At 43.7% G+C, this 20217-nt stretch overlaps 1 protein-coding gene across 1 annotated transcript in view; it reads left to right on the top strand.

Moving 5' to 3' along the window:
- The window catches only part of LOC130362527 (saccharopine dehydrogenase-like oxidoreductase), a 72360-nt gene extending 59383 nt beyond the window's left edge, over positions 1–12977 (top strand). The window contains exons 10-12 of the mRNA XM_056567165.1: positions 6402–6513; positions 11547–11628; positions 12694–12977. Of these exons, the coding sequence (XP_056423140.1) occupies positions 6402–6513; positions 11547–11628; positions 12694–12796 (297 nt within the window). The 3' untranslated portion in view covers positions 12797–12977. The remainder of the gene's footprint in view (positions 1–6401; positions 6514–11546; positions 11629–12693) is intronic.
- The last annotated feature ends 7240 nt before the right edge of the window (positions 12978–20217 follow it).

Genomic DNA, 20217 nt, shown 5'->3' with positions numbered 1-20217 from the left:
GTTGCTCCTTTGCTGGTACAGAGTGAGTACACATGTTCCCGAATGCATGTACATAACTTTCTCTTGGTTTAGCCTACATCACAGCAGGCACAAGAGCAAATTATGGAATAAAAGACGAAAGCTGTCTGACATGAAATGAACTGTTGTACAAATACAGTATATTTTCACCTCCTAATATCAAATTCATTTTTGCTAAATTATAGCAATAATTGCAACGTTTGCATGGAAAATTACCTTTAGGGTACTTCACACGTACAGGATCTGCTGCATATTCTTTACAGCTGATTTTACTTTCCATTGATGTTAATGGGTAGCAAAATCAGCTGCACAAAATATAGAGCAGATCCTGTACGTGTGAACGTACCCTTAGGGTTAAATTATTCCTCTGAGTTTTTTCTTTTTCATTTTTAATATGGTCTCCTATAGTTTTTGTAGGTCTGAAAGTAATTATGGGTTTTACATATTGGGGATGGGAAGTGTTGTAGTGTAAAATTGAATTCTTAGCGATGCCCTTTTATGGAAAGTCTGATGTCTAAAAAGTCAAATGTTTTGCCTTCATATTTGCTTATAAATAACATATTTACTGCATTTACTGGTGCTCAGCAATGTTTTTAAATTCACTGTCTGAACCGTCCCATACTCTTAAAGTGTACCTGTGTCGTCAACAAACTTTTGATAAAATGTAGATCATATTATTATATGTATATTTGTAATACACATTGGTTAACAAAAAGTGTATATTTTTGGATGAAAAAATGCTGTCCTGGCAGCTGTTGCATGTGTGTCTCTATGAGGAGTCCAAACACAGGAAGTAAGGGCAGGACAAGTAGGGCTCTGTGCAGGTTCCTGGATTGTCAATTATCCTGCTGTGTGAGCCGGGGGCATGTCACAGAGCCTAAGTGTACAATGCCCTGCTTGTCCTCACTACACAGAGCCCTGCTTGTCCACCCACACTTCCTGTATTTGGACTCCTGACAGAGACACACAGGCAATAGCTGCAGCGACAAAAATATGCACATTTTTTAACCAATGAATATTACAAATATACATATAATGGTATTATCTACAGTATATAAAAAGTTTTTGTTGATGGCAGGTACACTTTAATATGTTATCTATATACCTAGTATTTGATACGATGGACAAAGGTTTTTTTTTTTGAGTAAGGACAAAATTTTGTTCAAAAATATTTGATAAAGATACTGGTGTGCCAGGGGCCTTTTAAAGGGCTACAATTTATTTTTTATTTTTATTTTATTTTATTTTTTTAAATAAACTGGTGCCAGAAAGTTAAAAAGATTTGTAAATTACTTACTTAACTTTAAAAATATTAATCATTTCAGTACTTATCAGTTACTGTATGCACCACAGGAAGTTCTTTTCTTTTTGAATTTCTTTTCAGTCTGACCACAGTGCTCACTGCTGACGCCTCTGTCCATGCCAGGAACTGTCTGGAGTAGCAAAGGGTTTCTATGGGGATTCGTTCTTGCTCTGGACTGTTGCTGGCATGGACAGAGGTGTCAGCAGAGAGCACTGTGGTCAGACAGAAAATAAATACTAAAAGAAAATAGCTTCCTGTGAAGCATACAGCATCTGATAAGTACTGGAAGGATTTTTAAATAGAAGTAATTTACAAATCTGTTTAACTTTCTGACACCCTGTGCAAACCCCCCCCCCCCCCCCCCCATGTTGGCGATCTACGCAAATTGCCGGTCAATTCAGATCGGCGATTTGCGGCTATTCCGGGTCAATCAGGTATCTGGTGACCTGGAAAAGAGGGTCAATGGGGCTGTCCGAGATAGCCCCATTCACCCTTACCCAGCAAGAGTGAGGTGGCACGGGTGCCGCCTCACGATCACGTGATTGATCGGTCGGAACAACCGACCAATCACAACTTGGGATGGCGGCGATCGGCGCTGGCGGGGTTCCCCTTGGGATTGGTGGCGGTGACAGAAGCAGCCAGAACGGTGGAGGCGGTCCCGGCGGCACGATACAGCAGGAGGTGAAGCCTGTTCACCTCCTGCTGTTGCTTAGCAACAACTCGCAGCATACACAGCCAAAGGGCATGCTGGGAGTTGTAGTTTTGCAACAGCTGGAGTTCCAACGACAACTCCCAGCATGCCCTTTGGTAGTCAGTGCATGCTGGGGGGTTGTACTTATGCAACAGCTGGAGGCACATTTTTTTCTATGAAAAAGTGTGCATCCAGCTGTTGCATAACTACAACTCCCAGCATGCCCTTCGACTGTCAATGCATGCTGATTGTTGCAGTTTTGCAACAGCTGGAGACACATTGGTTGTGAAACACTGAGTTAAGTAACAAACTCTGTGTTTCGCAACTAATGTGCCTCCAGCTGTTGCATAACTACAACTCCCAGCATGTTTGGTCTGTCAGTGCATGCTGGGAGTTTTGCAACAGCGTTAAGGTTTGCCCCCCCCCCCCATATGAATGTACAGGGTACATTCTTACAGGCGGGTTTACAGCGAGTTCTGCTGCAAGTTTGAGATGCAGCAAATTTTCCGCCGCAGCCCAAACTCCCAGCGAGAAACTCGTTGTAAACCCGCCCGTGTGAATGTACCCTAAAAACACTACACTACACCTACACAAAATAAAAAGTAAAACACTACATATACCCCTACATATACCCCTACACAGTCCCCCCCCCCCCCCCCCCCCAATAAAAAAAATAAAAACGGGTTGTACAGCAGTGTTTCCAAAGCGGAGCCTCCAGCTGTTGAAAAACAACAACTCACGGTATTGCCGGACAGCCACATACTGTCAAGGCATGCTGGGAGTTATGCAACAGCTGGAGACACCCTGTTTGGGAAACACTGCCATAGGGTATTTTTGTGGCGGATTGAAACCCCCAATTTAGGCCTCAAATGGCGCTCTCACTTCAGAGCCCTGTAGTATTTCAAGGAAACAGTTTAGGGCCACATATGGGGTATCTCCGTACTCAGGAGAAATTGCGTTACAAATTTTGAGGGGCTTTTTCTCCTTTTACCCCTTATGAAAAGGTAAAGTTGGGGTCTCCACCAGCATGTTAGTGTAAAATTTTTTTTTTTTTTTTACACTAACATGCTGGTGTTGCCCCATACTTTTAATTTTCACAAGCGGTAAAAGGAAAAAAAGACCCCCAAAATTTGTAACACAATTTCTCCTGAGTACAGAACTACCCCATATGTGGACGTAAAATGCTCTGCGGGCGCACAAGGCTCAGGAGTAAGAGCGTGCCATGTACATTTGAGGTCTAAATTGGTGATTTGCACAGGGGTGGCTGATTTTACAGCGGTTCTGACATAAACGCAAAACAATAAATACCCAGATGTGACCCCCATCTCACGAAATGTAACAAGGGGTTAAAGTGAGCCTTAACACCCCACAGGTGTTTGACAAATTTCCGTTAAAGTTGGATGTAAAAATGAAAAAAAAATTAAATAAATTTCACTAAAATGCTGGTGTTACCCTACATTTTTCATTTTCACAAGGGAGAATAGGAAAAAAGCCCCCCAAAATGTGTAGCCCCATTTCCTCTGAGTAAGAACATACCCCATATGTGGATGTAAAGTGCTCTGGGGGCGAACTACAATGCTCAGAAGAGAAGGAGCGCCATTGGGCTTCCGGAGAGAGAATGTGTCCGAAATTTAAGGCCATGTGTGTTTACAAAGCCCCCATAGTGCCAGAACAGTGGACCCCCCCCACATGTGACCCCATTTTGGAAACTACACCCCTAAAGGAATGTACTAAGAGGTGCCCTGAGCATTTACACCCCTCAGGTGTCTGACAGATTTTTGGAACAGTGGTCCGTGAAAATGAAAAATTAAATTTTTCATTTGCACAGCCCACTGTTCCAAACATCTGTCAAACGCCGGTGGGGTGTAAATGTTCACTGCACCCCTTATAAAATTTTGGAAGGGGTTTAGTTTCCAAAATGGGGTCACATGTGGGGATGGTCCACTGTTTTGGCACCACGGGGGGCTTTGAAAACGCACATGGCCTCCCACATCTATTCCAACCAATTTCTCTCACCAAAAGCTCAATGGCGCTCCTTCACTTCTGAGCATTGTAGTTCGCCCACAGAGCACTTTACATCTACATATGGGGTATTTCCATACTTAGAAGAAATGGGGTTACATATTTTGGAAGGCTTATTCTCCAATTACCCCTTGTGTAAATGAAAAATGTGGGATAAAACCAGCATTTTAGTGAAAAAAAAAAACAAATTTTTCATTTTCACGTCCAACTTTAGCAGAAATTTGTCAAGCACCTGTGGGGTGTTAAGGCTCACTGTACCCCTTGTTAGATTCCTTGAGGGGTGTAGTTTCCAAAATAGTATGCCATGTGTGTTGTTTTTTTTTTTTCTTTTTTGCTGTTCTGGCACCATAGGGGCTTCCTAAATGCGGCATGCCCCCCAAAAACCATTTCAGCTAAATTTGCTTTCCAAAAGCCAAATGGGACTTCTTCTCTTCTTAGCATTGTAGTGCGCCCGCAGTGCACTTGACGTCCACACATGGGGTATTTCCATACTCAGAAGAGACGGGGTTATAAATTTTGGGGGGCATTTTTCTCCTGTAACCCCTTGTAAAACTGTAAAATTTGGGGGAAAACCAGCATTTTAAGGGGCTAAATATTAGAAATAACTATCTATTACTTAGAACACAGGAGTAAATGCGATCTGGACCTGTTGACTTCTTGTTTTTTAGGAACAGGAAGACTGCGGAGTCACTGGGGATTTGGTCTGCGGTGAGTTTATTTCAGACAGGTATAACCAACAGCCTGGTCAACGAATCGTTTCACGCACACCTGCACTTAATCAATGACCTTAGAAGGTCATTGATTAAGTGCAGGTGTGTGCAAAACGATTCGTTGACCAGGCTGTTATTTCTACCTGTCTGAAATAAACTCACCGCAGACCAAATCCCGAGTGCCTCCGCAATCTTCCTGTTCCTATATATTGCTGTACCTTCTGGGAAGAGCACCGGTGGTCGTCCAAGGATACCGTGAGTTACGTGGCTAGAAGCTCCAATTCTACCGTAAACTGTTGGTACCCCTGCAGCAGTGCCAACATTCTTTTTCTATAAGTTTATTTTGGTTTTTAGGCAGCACTATACTTCCTCTTGGGCTAGACAGGTGACATGTGATGGAAAGTTTACCCTATTTTGCAGCCTGCTAAAAGTAAAATACGTTTTTACTTATCTCCTGCAGCCCCATCGCCACACTCCACTTCCTGTTGTTGTGGTTAACATATCACTTTGCCGTTCAGCCAATCACTGGCTGTAGCAGTGTTCACCCTCATCCAATGATTGAGCATCAATGTGACGCATTGACCACAGCACGGGAAGTGGAGCACAGCAGAGACAGGACCCCGTGAGGTAGTTACAGGCCTTTTTACATTAAAGTGGTACTCTTTCAAAAGGTTTCCATATGCCTGAGCTGCCTCAATAAAAAAAAATACATTTTTTTTTTTTTTTTATTTACCTCCTGCCGCCCCACTAGTTCCGTTGTCCCTTGCCCTGGTGCAGTCTTCTACCTTCTTCTGGGGCCCGACACATAACACTGCAGCTCAGCTAATTGTCTGCCATAGCGATGTCCCACCAGTACCAGTGATAGGCTCAGTGGCAGTGTTATGTATTGGGCCCGTGCCCAATTGTGATGGTCCGACTGCTGACACACCAGCCAATGCCGGGAATAAAGGATGAATGAATGGAGCAGCTCAGTGTCCAGCAATGTTTGGAATCCCTAAAGAGAATGAATGGAGCTCTGCCTGCGCATGCACAGTGTTCTTTTATTTAGGGGCATGATTTTCTGCCTCCTCTAGATTGGTTGGGGCCCCAACAGTCAGTCCTCTACTGATCAGCATGTTATACTTTATCCTGTGTATAGGGAATAACTTTCTGAAAGAAAATATACCTTTAAAGGAGTAGTCCAGTGGTGAACAACTTATCCCCTACTCTAAGGATAGGGGATAAGTTGCAGATCGCGGTGGGTCCGACCGCTGGGGCCCCCTGAGATCTCCTGTGCGGAACCCCGACAGCCCGCGGGAAGGGGGCGTGTCGACCTCCGCACAAAGCGGCGGCCGACACGCCCCCTCAATACAACTATATGGCAGAGCCGGAGCGCTGCCTTCGGCAATCTCCGGCTCTGCCATAGCGATGTATTGAGGGGGAGTGTCAGCCGGTCGACACCCACTATCTAGCAGGAGAGTCTGGCCCCCGTACAGAGGGATCGCAGGGGGCTTCAGCGGTCGGACCCCCCGCAATCTCAAACTTATCCCCTATCCTTAGGATAGGGGATAAGTTTTTCCCCACTGGACTACCCCATTAATAAATGAATTAAGAAACCTAAATGTTGTATATGTACTACAAATATTTAAATATTTTTTCTTAAATGTTGTTTTGACAGATGGATGAATCTTCATTCTCATTCACATTCTTTGGGGAGGGTTACAGTCAGGGCCTAGACCCACAGCAGGGAAAACCTAATGTAAAAATCTGCACACAAGTTTCTGGACCAGGTAAGGTTTTCTTTTCTCCTGTTAAACAAAAGTTTTAGTTGTGTGCCAAATTACGAGCACATTTAGTATAATGTTTTTACCATCGTTCCCTTTACAAGTGGAAGAGATAGTTATAAGCTGCAGACCATTTATCCCATTTTGGCCATCAGTAGGCATCAGCATTTCTCTCATATGACCCTACATGATGCGTTGACTGTATGCGGTACACGTCTGGTAGCCATGAACTTTTTTCAGTAGTCGTCGTGAATAGTCAGCAATTTTTCATAAGCTGGTTTTGAGTTGTCAAGGATAATAGGAAAGATTTGCGGCAACTGCATTTATAGTACAGATAGAGTACACATAAACTACAAATGTAGAATGGGCAAATGTGTTTTCAAGATGCAGTAAATGCTTTTTGTATGGTCACCCTTAAGGACACAGCCAATTTATTTATTTATTTTACTATAAAATGTACAGCACAACCAAACAAAAATTTATTTTAGGTGGAAATTCAAAAGAAAAATGCAATTGTGCAACTTTTAGAGGATTTCGTTTTTACACAGTACAATTTACTGTAAAAAATGACGTTTTCTTTATTCTGTGGATTAATATGATTAACCCCTTTCTGCAAATGGACGTTCATTAACGTCCATTTGTGGCTTCCGAGGTATGACGCGCGCTCAGCAGGTGAGCGCACATCATACCCGGTGGGTCTTGGTTGTTATAATCAACCAGGACCCACGGCTAATGCCAGACATCACCGATCGAGCTGATGCCCGGCATTATCCCCTTAGACCGACATTATTTACTTTCGTTTAGACGCGGCGATCAAGTTTGGTCGCCGCGTCTAAAACAAAAGTAAATAATGCCGGTTAGCTCAGCTTTGCTTCTTGGGACCGCCGCGGTGTCCCGAACAGCTTGCAGGATGCGTGTCCGATCGCCAAATGACTTCTCCGTGCCTGAGATCCAGGCAGGAGCAGTCAAGCGGCGAGAACACTATTGCATAACAGTGATCAGTGTATTCAATCAGTGTGTGCAATGTTATAGCCCCCTGCGGGAGCTATAACATTGCAAAAAAGAGTGTAAAAAAAATATGTTTATAAAGATCATTTAACCCCTCCCCTAATAAAAGTTTGAATCACCCCCCTTTTCCCATTTAAATGAAAAAACTGTGTAAATAAAAATAAACATATGTGATATTGCCACGTGCGTAAATGTCCGAACTATAAAAATAGATTGTTAATTAAACCGCACGGTCAATGACGTAGTAAAATAAAATCAGACCTATATATTGCGATTGTATGGACTTACAGAATAAATATTAGGTGCAATTTTTTACCGAAAACTGCACTGCATAGAAATGGAAGCCGCTAAAAATTACAAAATGTTTTTTTTTTGTTTTTTATTTTGCCCCACAAATATTTTTTTTTCTTGTTTTGCAGTAGATTTTTGTTGTGAAATTATTAAAGGTATTACAAAGTAAAATTGTTGGCGCAAAGAACAAGCCCACATATGGATTTTTAGGTGGGAAATTTAAAGTGTTATGATTTTTAGAAGGTGAGGAGGAAAAAACTAAAGTGCAAAAATGAAAAATCGCCAAAGAGAAAAGGAGTTAAAAAGATACCCATGTTTACATACTTTTCTATTATTGTACTACTTTAAAAAAAAAAAAATCTAACTTTAAATGGGCACTGTCATGAAAACAAAAAATTGATATGTTGTAGTACTTAAGTACTACAACATATCTCTAATATAGTTTAATTAAAAAAAGTGATTTTAAAACAGTTTAAAATCACTTTTAAATTCGGCCACTAGGGGTCACCCTCCTAGTTGCCGAATGCATTCAGCAGTGACGTCACTAATGAATGCCGATTCGTTGAAGCCTGGCAATGAGTCAAAATTCAATCACTGCTGTGCTCGCTCCCGCCTGTCAATCAGACAGGCGGGAGCGAGCGCTTTGAAGGAAGAGGACGCGCGCAGGCTCGGGGACAAGGTAAAGTATTATGTTCACTGTATTATGTATACATGTATACATGTATTATGTATATGTTCAAGTATTATGTATACTGTTCACCTATACAGTATGCCTCCAGTTTCCCCACTACAACTCCCAGCATGCCCAGGGAGTTGTAGTGGGGAAACAGCTGGAGGGACACTGAATAGGTGAACTGAGGGGGAGTGGGTTGAGCGGAGCTGGGGGGGTTGCGGGCTGCGCGGCGGGGAGGGGGTACTCTGGGCGAACTAAGGGGGAGGGGGAGTGAGTTGAGCGGTGTGCCGGGGGGGGGGGGGGGGTTGCGTTCTGCGCGGCGGGGAGCGGTATGTGCTCCGGTGTTCACCTATACAGGGGGTGCCTCCAGTTGTTTCTCCACTACAACTCCCAGCATGCCCTGACAGCCAATAGATGTCAGGGCAAGCTGGGAGTTGCAGTGGGGAAACAGCTGGAGGCACCCTGTATAGGTGAACTACGGGCGGAAGTTTCGGCCCCAGTAGGCATCAGTGACGTGGTGCCTGCTGGGGAAGTCTGCCTGCTAGTGAGCACACTACCAGGCAGACAAAAAAGCATTTTTAATATGTAAAAAAAAATAATTAAAGGCAGGGAGGGGGTTAGGGATAGATGGGTAATAGGCAGGGACAGAAAAAAAAAAGTGATGGTGGAAGCTACCCTTTAACCCCTTAAGGACTCAGCCCATTTTGGCCTTAAGGACTCAGACAATTTAATTTTTACGTTTTCATTTTTTCCTCCTCGCCTTCTAAAAATCATAACTCTTTTATATTTTCATCCACAGACTAGTATGAGGGCTTGTTTTTTGCGCGACCAGTTGTCCTTTGTAATGACATCACTCATTATATCATAAAATGTATGCCGCAACCAAAAAACACTATTTTTGTGGGGAAATTAAAACGAAAAACGCAATTTTGCTAATTTTGGAAGGTTTTGTTTTCACGCCATACAATTTATGGTAAAAATGACGTGTGTTCTTTATTCTGAGGGTCAATACGATTAAAATGATACCCATTATTACATACTTTTATATTATTGTTGCGCTTAAAAAAAATCACAAACTTTTTAACCAAATTAGTACGTTTATAATCCCTTTATTTTGATGACCTCTAACTTTTTTATTTTTCCGTATAAGAGGCGGTATGGGGGCTCATTTTTTGCGCCATGATCTGTACTTTTTTTTGATACCACATTTGCATATAAAAAACTTTTAATACATTTTTTATAAAACGTATTAAAAAAGTAGGAATTTTGGACTTTTTTTTTTTTTTTTCCGTTCACGCCGTTCACCGTACGGGATCATTAACATTTTATTTTAATAGTTCGGACATTTACGCACGCGGCGATACCAAATATGTCTATAAAAAATGTTTTTTACGCTTTTTGGGGGTAAAATAGGAAAAAACGGACGTTTTACTTTTTTATTGGGGGAGGGGATTTTTCACTTTTTTTTTACTTTTACATTTTTTTACATTTTTTTTTACACTTGAATAGTCCCCATAGGGGACTATTCATAGCAATACCATGATTGCTAATACTGATCTGTTCTATGTATAGGACATAGAACAGATCAGTATTATCGGTCATCTTCTGCTCTGGTCTGCTCGATCACAGACCAGAGCAGGAGACGCCGGGAGCCGCACGGAGGAAGGTGAGGGGACCTCCGTGCGGCGTTATGAATGATCGGATCCCCGCAGCAGCGCTGCGGGCGATCCGATCGTTCATTTAAATCGCGAACTGCCGCAGATGCCGGGATCTGTATTGATCCCGGCACCTGAGGGGTTAATGGTGGACGCCTGCGAGATCGCTGCGATCAGCAGCCGGGATCAGCCGCGCATGACACGGGCATCGCTCCGATGCCCGCGGTTATGCTTAGGACGTAAATGTACGTCCTGGTGCGTTAAGTACCACCTCACCAGGACGTACATTTACGTCCTGCGTCCTTAAGGGGTTAAAGGGGTTATCCTGGAAAAAACTTTTTTTTATATATATCATCTGGCTCCAGAAAGTTAAACAGATTTGTAAATTACTTCTATTAAAAAATCTTAATCCTTTCAGTACTTATGAGCTTCTGAAGTTAAGGTTGTTCTTTTCTGTCTAAGTGCTCTCTGAAGACACGTGTCTCGGGAACCGCCCAGTTTAGAAGAGGTTTGCTCTGGGGATTTGCTTCTAAACTGGGTGGTTCCCGAGACACGTGTCATCAGAGAGCACTTAGACAGAAAAGAACAACCTTAACTTCATAAGCTCATAAGTACTGAAAGGATTAAGATTTTTTTAATAGAAGTAATTTACAAATCTGTTTAACTTTCTGGAACCAGTTGATATATAAAAACATTTTTTTTTCCTGGATAACCCTTTTAACAGAGTTAGTAGGTTTTAAATCTGCCTATTCTGACCTCTCTCTGTAATTTTTCCGTGCACAGGGCTGTATGAGGGTAAAATTTTTGCGCCGTAATCTGTAGTTTTTTTGGTAATACTTTTGTGTATATGTGACTTTTTTTTTTCCCCTCTGGGATGTGATGTTGCCAAAAAGCAGCAATTTTGTAAAAAAAAAAAAAAGATTTTTTTTTTTTTTTTAACCTTTATGCTGTTCACTGTACGGGATCATTAACATTATATTTTGATAGTTCGGACATTTACGCATCTGCAGATACCAAATATGTTTTTTATTTACTCTTTTATTAGTAAAATGGGGAAAAGGGGTGATAAAAATTTTTCTTGGAGGAGGGGCTTTTATATATATATATATTTTTTTTTTTTTACTTTTTTCATTTATTTTACACTTTTTATGTCCCCATAGGGCACTGTATGTAGCAGTTAGATTGCTAATACTGTTCAATGCTTGCTCATGTACAGGACGTAAATGTATGTCCTGGTGCGCTAAGTACCAGAGCATCAGGATGTACATTTACATCCATGTCCTTAAGGGGTTAAAGAGGCTCCAAACATGTATGTAACTAAGTAAAATAATGTAAACTATTAGTTTATATTTGAAAGTGTTCTTTTTTGCTAAGCTGAATAGAATGTTATTATTTTTTTTCTTGCTTTATAGAAGCCGCATATATTGCTACTCCAATAGCCATGGTTCAAGCTGGAGTGACTTTATTAAAGGAGCCAGAATCTCTTCCAAAAACGTATGTGCAATACTGCAGCAGTCAGATACAGATATTAATTAATAAAAACATTAATAAAAATGCAGCACAATAGAGGAAAGATCGGGGTGGCACCACTGGTGGGACGCAAAAATAACAGGTTAATAACTAAACCCGGAGCTGAGAATAACACCGTACAAAAAAACAATAATGAGGGGTGCACAATGCCAAGAAAAATAAGCATAAGGCAATTAAAAATACAATAGAAAAAGGGCATAAATGGCACTCACCTCTAAAATCTAATTCTTTATTTCAATCCATTAAAATCAGCTATTCCCCAGCAGGGTAGAATGAAAAAAACGCCACGGCTGTGACCGGGCGTGCACGAGGCAACGGAGCCATTTGTGGTCTTCCCGCTTCCTCTTGCCTTGGTAATAAAAATGCTGTTTCATGAATAATAATCAGTGGCTTGCACAAGTACCTCAATTTACTGTATTACTTGGTTCCAGGTAAAATGTATGTTGAAACCAATTTATCTTGAGATCATAAGTCTATGGAAAACTAGTAATTGTTTCCAAAGTTTTCAAAATGTCAACCCAAAATAAGAAAAAAAAATAAGGATTTATGACAAATGACAAAATAAGAAATACAGATACATAGAAAAGCCAAAAATTGTTGCTAGAAGCTATAAATCTGTTAATACATAGTGGACAGATGCTTAATTAGGGTCCTATACAGTATGCATAGCATACCATAGATTTAAAATTGAGCCACTTATTTATATAACGTAGTTTGTTAGCTAGTCATGACTGGTTGTTGTATTCTATGTATTCTCTGTTCTTTTTCTTATTATCCTCATTTATACCCCTGGTGTGTTTGTAATATACTATGAAAAACTTTAATAAAATTTGTTTAAAAAAAAAACTAAATTGAGCCACCCTCACCTGCTACACAGTAAAGCTGTGCATGCAGTTCTCTTTATTAAAATTACCCCCTCCTTAAGCAGATATAAAAAAAAATAAAAACAACTCCTTTTAAGGTACAATCTTGCAATTCTACTGAATGTCTTAAATTTTTTTTATTTCTTTAAAAACTTTTGTATTCCAGTGGCGGAGTATACTCACCAGGAGCAGCATTTTCCAAAACCAAGTTGATTGACCGTCTCAACAAAGCTGGAATTCGTTTTACTGTTCTTAGTAAGATAGAATGATATATTGCACTATAACTACCTGCATGACTAACTGGTATAATAAAGCACTTAAGAAACAAATAACAGATTACGTTTTTTTGCAGGTGGAAATTGATTGCATAAATAAAATTCTGTGTAAAATAATTGTTACCATGTTTTTCATTAGACTGATATAATAAAGCTATATTGACCAATCTAATAAGTCTGTTATAGATTATTTGGCCTTAATGTGATCTGCTCATATAATTTGTGTGTGACATACATGATATATTTTTCTTTTAAAAAGCTCAAATTGCTAATAAAATAAAAATATTCTGTTCTCTAGTAAAATCAATACAACTGTGCAAGGACTTCAGTAAAAGTGTGTATACGATACAAGTGATGTAGCTATATGTAGAGTAATATGTATACACCTCAACCAAAGGAAGCTCTCTGTTAGTCTAAAAAAAAACATAAAACCACCTTAGTCAATCATAGCTCATATCACACAATGAAACTCTTTTTATTATAAAAGTACAAAACAAGTTCAATTCACTGAAACAAAATTAACAAAACTGAACATAAAAACAACTTAAAGGAGAACTCCAGAATATAAAAATTGTCCCCCATACTGCCGGCAGTAAAAAAAAAATAAAGATGTACATACCTTCCTTCACTCCCCCGGGGCCTCCGGTAACCGGCTCCGGTCTCCGCCGCGGTCCTCTTCCTGGTTTGCCGGTGGCCGGCAAATGATACTGCGCTCAGCTAATCACCAGCCACAGCGAAGTCCCGACTCGGCCAGCGATAGGCTCAGCGGCAGTGTGAGAACGCTTAAAGACGCAAAATTCTTCACTACACCGGCACACTGCTGCTCAGCCTATCGCTGGCCGAGTCAGGACTTTGCTGCAGCCGGTGATTGGCTAAGTGCAGTATGACTCGCCGACCACCGGCAACCAGGAAGAGGATCACGGCAGAGACCGGAGCCGGTTATCGGAGGCCCCGGTGAAGTGAAGGAAGGTATGTACATCTTTATTTTTTTTTTTACTGCCAGCAGTATGGGGGACAATTTTTACATTCTGGAGTTCTCCTTTAAACCTTCCCAACCAGCCAGTCCAGAAAAAAAAAAAAATGTAACATTACCTACTACAGTCCAACACACATACCTAATGAACATAAATAAAGCTTTCCTTGCTGTGATCAAAACTAAAAATATCCAAACTAAGAAACATAACCTCACCCAAAATTTTATTTATTTTTTTCCCTTTTTTTTTTCTACTCCCCGTAACAAAACAAAAATATGTCTAGCTGCCGTAACTAAAATAAATCCAACTTGGAAAATTATTTTCCACACACACATACTCACAAACAAAAACTAATCCACAGTAGGTCACAAACATAAAAATTTCAAAGAAAATCACAACATCACAATCACGTAACTAGGGGAATGAATACTCTTAACACTATACTATAATAACTGAAAACTGGTCCGATTATATTATAAATTATACATAAAACTATACAGAATATAAATAACAACTCAATAACACAGAAAAGCAACCTATACTAAACTATACCATCACCCACCACCCCCTCTGGACATGGGTCAGAGTCCATAGGTCACAGTTTTGTCCACAACTGACCCATACAAGACCCCAAAAATAGTACCCACTGCAACAGTCCAGTCCTGGGTTCTGTAAACAGAACAATATATACATACTCTGCAACAAAACAATATTAACAATACAATACACCAAAAACCACAAGGCCCAAGTGTGGTTGCCTGCAAAACCTTTACAATCCATCCATAGAAAACAAAACAAAAGGCTAAGGTGACATGCATAGCCCCCCACCAGGAAGAAGGATGGCAATCCTGATAAAATTAAATTTAAATTCCTCTCCCTATCAGCCTCTAACCCTATCGCTATCCCTTCATGAAACTGACCCTATACTCACCCTAAGATATATACACTATCCCTGGCCAAAATTAAGGTACTTCACCTTAAGGGTACCTAGGGCACATCAAAAGAAAAACCTCTCCATAGGAGAGAAGCCCTACTGGTACCAAGACTGCTATACTCCAATGACCTGATCTTCCCGAGGTCGCCAGTGATATTCCTACAGACCTCCACCTCAGAGAGGATTTTCTGTTGGGTCGACACTAAACACTGTGCATTCCATGTGTAGTACCTAACCACTAAACTAACTTAGAATAAAGTGCCCCGATCCCGGCCACCCATAAGCCCACTCCGGATAGGTAAGGCCAGCAAGTTGACTCCAGCCGATGGAACCACCCACCCTGTTGTAAACCCCTATATTAAAGGGACAATGAAGCAGGAAGTGGTCAATGCTTTCCAGCGTGTCCCCGCACTCTTCTCGGGGACATCCCCGGTCATCAGAGTTCCTGTACTTCAGGTTGTCCGTTACATATAGCTTCCCCTGAAAGCAGCACCAGGCCAAGTCCCAAAACTTCTGGGGGATCCTTTTCATGTTCAAAAGATACAACCCCACCCTCAGATCCTAACCTGGGCAGTCACTGAGTGCCAGAGGCTTCTGGAAGTGGGTCAACAGAACCCGTTTGTCAAGGAACCGCCTTGACTGGGTCCTGATCTCCCACACTCCCAGACCCCACCGACCTATCGCCTTCAGAGTCGGGGTAGCGTAAACCGGAAGATATCCATGAGGCGTAAGGAGGTCCTTCACTCTCCTTCCTCTCTCCCATTCCTGGAAGAAAGGCTGAAACCATTCCCTGCAGGAGAGTACCCACGGAGGAGCCCTCTCAGACCAGAGATGTTAGCTTTCAAGAAGGTGTTCGTAAAGAACACCACCGGGTTTACCATAGATAAACCCCCTAGTCTCCTCATGCGGAACGTAACCTCCCTCTTGACCAGGTTCATCCTGTTCCCCCATAACAGTTGGAAAAACAGGCTGTAGATCCTAGTGTAGTGGGTCTCTGGCAAGATACATACACTACCCAGATAGATAAACAAGGGGAGCAGGTACGATTTGATCAGGTGTACCCTTTCCCTGAGGGTCAAAGACCAACCCTTCCACTGGTTCACCCTCTGAGTGGCATCCTGGAGCTTACCATCCCAGTTTTTGGTGGGATAATCATCCTGGCCGAATGTGATGCCTAAGACTTTTGCTGATTCTTGGGGCCCTGGAAGGGTGTCCAGGAGATCAAACGTGCTTGGAAAAGTAAAATTCAAGTTCTCAGGCGCTGATCAGATGTAGTAGATAAGCCAGAGACTCTCACACTTATCCCAGTTGATCTTAGACCCGTATGCCTCCGAGTAGCGGTCCACCTCCGGCATCACCACATCGACCTCCTCTCTCTCTCTCTCTCTCCCAGACGAAAATAGTGATATCGTCAGCGCACACCACCACTGTCTGGGTGACAGCGGGCTCCGCTGGACTCATCCTGACTCCCGCCAATGGTCCCTGATTCACGCTCTTAAGGAAGGGATTGATCGCGAACACATATAACAGCGGGCTCAAAGGACAACCCTGACAGACTCTGGACCCCACCTCAAAAGAGTGGCCAGACCAACCGTTAACCAGAGGGAAACTCTCTGCCCCTGCATACAAGATCTTAAGCCAATTAACAAAAGTACTCGGTAAGCCATATCTCAGGAGGGTGGACCAGAGGTACTCGTGGTTCACCCGATCAAATGCTTTGGCCTGATCCAAGGACAGCAAGTACCCCTTCCAGAGACCTGCACTACTCTGCTCCACTGCCTCCCTGACACTAAGGACAGCACTTAAGGTGCTTCGGCCTGGAACAGGGCAGTGCTGGGCCTCCCAAAGGAGCCAAGGTGCAAACTTCACCAACCGATTAAACAGTATCTTGGCCAGAAGCTTCCTGTCCGTATTGAGAAGAGCTATGGGCCTCCAACTCTCAATATGGCAGGGATCTTTACCCTTTGAGAGAAGAATCAGGGCTGACCACCTAATTGACTTTGGCAGAGTGCCCGAGGAGACACACTCATTGAATACCTCAGTCAAGAGGGGAGCTAAAGACTCCTTAAAGCCATCTGGATCTGGCGACAACTTAGGGGCAAGCCCCTCGATCGCCAGTCTCACTTCCTCTTCCCTGATCTCTTCTGCCAAAACGCCAAGAGAGGGTTCTACCTGGGTCAGGAATGGCTTCAGCCAGGAAACCCGACATCACATCCAGATCCTTCCTTCCCAAGAGGTGTGAGTAGAAGGATCTGACTACCTCAAAGATCCCTGATCTGGACCGATTCAGAGATCCCGTACTATCAATCAGTCCTGAAATAACTTTACTACTCACTGACATCTTGCAGGTTCTGTAAGGGTCGGGCGAGCGGTATCTCCTGTAATCCCTCTCAAATACCAAAGATGTGTGCCTATTGTACTGACACCTTATCAGCAAGGACTTCTCTCTGGAGATATCCTCTCGGCTACCTCCAGTCGAGAAGAGAAGTTTCCTCCTCAGACACTGATACAGGCGAAACCTGTTCAAGGACCTGAGGCTCGAGAGCTGGCGGAAGAACCCTGCAACCCGCTTCTTGAATGTCTCTGACTTACTACTACATAGGTCCAGTAAAGGTACCTGACTGAAGAAAATCCTCAAAGGACTGTCTTACCTCCGCTTCCTCCAGGAGGGACGAATTCAGCCTCCAATAACCTTTACCCATCCGGGGGGTCTCAGAAACATTCAAGGAAACAAAATCATACAGTGATCGGAGAACTCCACCTCAACCACGGACACTGCGGAAGAGACAGCTTCCTCCTTTAAATAAAACCTGTCTAACCTAGACCTGCAGCTAACTCGATGAAAGGTGAAGCCCGCGTGGCCTGAGGGGCTCCGGATGTGGAAATCCTCTAGGCGAGCTTCCCTAACTATATTATTAAGGGCCACGCAGTCATAAGTCAGCGGACTATTGGAACCTCTCCTATCTTGGGACCTTGTGACATTATTGAAGTCCTCTCCAAAAATCACTTGCTGACTCGTAAAAAGAAAGGGCTTAATCTTCATAAAGAGAACTTTACGGCCCCACCTGGTTTGTGGGGCGTAGATGTTAATATGAGCCGGAGCTCTTGTCCCTTCATGAAGACATCTAAGATGAGGCACCTCCCCACTTTTAAATCAATAACCCGTCGGCAATTAACAGGAGCAGTAGAAAGCATAACACACAGTACATGGACGAGCACATGGACCCACCTCTCTCTGCCACCGGCACCCGGACACTTCCCCCCCCCCCCCCCCCCCCCCGCGGTAATGCCCACAGCACTCGGGGAACCCCCCCCCCCCGATCACATGGTTGGCAAAACTTGCCATCTGCCCCTCCTTACCGGCAGGATGGGTGGGCTTCACATCTATTGCGCCCGCTGCCTTTTCTGACACCATGCTGTACCCCCCATGCTGGCTCTGTTCCACCTCCTTGGTCTTCTGTTTCTTTACTTAAGTCTCACTGCCACATCCACGCACTGGTCGTCACCAAAGGTAAAATGCTGAAGGTGGGTTGGGGACTCCTGCATCGTAATCGCCCTCAATAATCCCCCAGCCTCACTCTCCATGTCATCCTCCTCACTCTCACTTGATGTAGCTGTCCTGGGTGGTCTTGGTGGTCTGCGTATCACATGAAGTAGCTACAGCAGCTTCCTGTACACTTTCCATACCCTCCTCCTCCTTTACACCTTCACCTCCATCCTCACTATCTTCACCGCCACTACTCTCCCTATCATCCACCTCCACCTTACCTGGGGATTTCATGGTGGCAAACCTGTCTTCATTCATCAGTTTCTCCTTAAAGGGGTACTCCGGTGAAAACCTTTTTTCTTTCAAATCAACTGGGGGCAGAAAGTTAAACATATTTGTAAATTACTTCTATTAAAAAATCTTAATCCTTCCAGTACTTATTAGCTGCTGAATGCTACAGAGGGCGTTCTCCGATGGGGCACAACGGCAGTGTGAAAGGGGCCTAACCACGTTGCGATAATTTATTTCGCAGTCTATCTGAATTCAAAGACTGCATTATTTGTGTAATTTGGGCCTAAAAAGAGTGTCTTATCCTCCATGCGGGGGGGGAATATGAAGAAAAAAATTACTTGCTTAAGAGAATTATTGGATTTTTACCTTAAAGTGGTACTCCAGCCCGAAGACATCTTATCCTCTATCCAAAGGATAGGGGATAAGATGTCTGATTGCGGGGGGCCCACCGCTGGAGACCCCCACAATCTAGCCTGCAGCACCCACCTGTAAGTAATGCCGGAAGCGCTGGAGGTTCTCAGTCTTTTTCCTCCCAACCATGGGGACGGATTATCACGACGTCACGACTCCCGTGTGACGTCATGCCCCCCCCCCCCCTCTCAATGCAAGTCTATGGGAGGGGGCGTGACGGCCAAGAACCTCCAGGGCTTCCGGCAGTACTTACAGGTGGGTTCTGCATGCTAGTTTGCGGAGGTCCCCAGGGGCGGGACCCCCGCGATCAGACATCTTATCCCCTATCCTTTGAATAGGGGATAAGATGTCTTGGGGCCGGAGTACCCCTTTAACCCCTTAAGGACCAAGGGCGTGCAGGTACGTTTTTGCTCCCTGGTACTTAAGGACCAAGGGCGTACCTGTACGCCTGTGGAAATTTCGGTCCCCTGCCGCGCGCCGGGCAGGGACCGGACCGGGGTGACTGCTGATATCTATCAGCAGGTACCCCGCGCAAATGCCCAGGGGAGTCATCAGACCCCCCCCCATTTCGGCGATCGGCGCAAATCGTAAGTGAATTCACACTTGTGATTTGCGCGATCCCGAGTCATTACGGGTCTATGGTGACCCGGAATAAAAGGGGGATCGCGGGTGTCTAAGACACCCACAATCCCCCTGAAGAGATAGGAGTGAGGTGGCAGGGGTGCCACCCCTCCTATCCCTGCTATTGGTGGTCTAGACGCGACCACCAATAGCAGATCGGGGGCGGGGGGGTTAACTTTTTCGTTTTACCCGTTCTGCCCACCCACAATAGGCGGGGGAGAACGGGGGAAACGACTGAGGACCGGCGCTGGAGTCCACTTACCGATCTGCGGAGGCTGCGGGCGACGATCGGCGTCGGAGATCCGACTGAAGACGGTAAGTTGCCTAGCAACATCTGGAGGGCTGCAGTCCGAGACCACTATATAGTGGTCTCTATACTGTAGCACTCCAGATGTTGCAAAAGTACAACTCCCAGCATGCCCAGACAGCTGTTTGGGCATACTGGGAGTTGTAGTTTTGCAACAGCTGGAGGGCTACAGTTTGAGACCACTATATGGTAGTCTCTGAACTATAGCCCTCCAGATCTTGCAAAACTACAACTCCTAGCATGCCCACACAACTGTTTGCTGTCTGGGCATGCTGAGATTTGTTGTTTTGCAGCATCTGGAGGGCCACAGTTTGCAGTCGTCTCTATACTGTAGCTCTCCATATGTTGCAAAACTGCAAATCCCAGCATGCTGGGAGTTGTAGTTGTGAT

This window comes from Hyla sarda, chromosome 3 (genome assembly GCF_029499605.1).
Source record: "Hyla sarda isolate aHylSar1 chromosome 3, aHylSar1.hap1, whole genome shotgun sequence".
Lineage (NCBI taxonomy): Eukaryota > Metazoa > Chordata > Amphibia > Anura > Hylidae > Hyla > Hyla sarda.
This window is presented reverse-complemented; position numbering and strand designations above follow the sequence as displayed.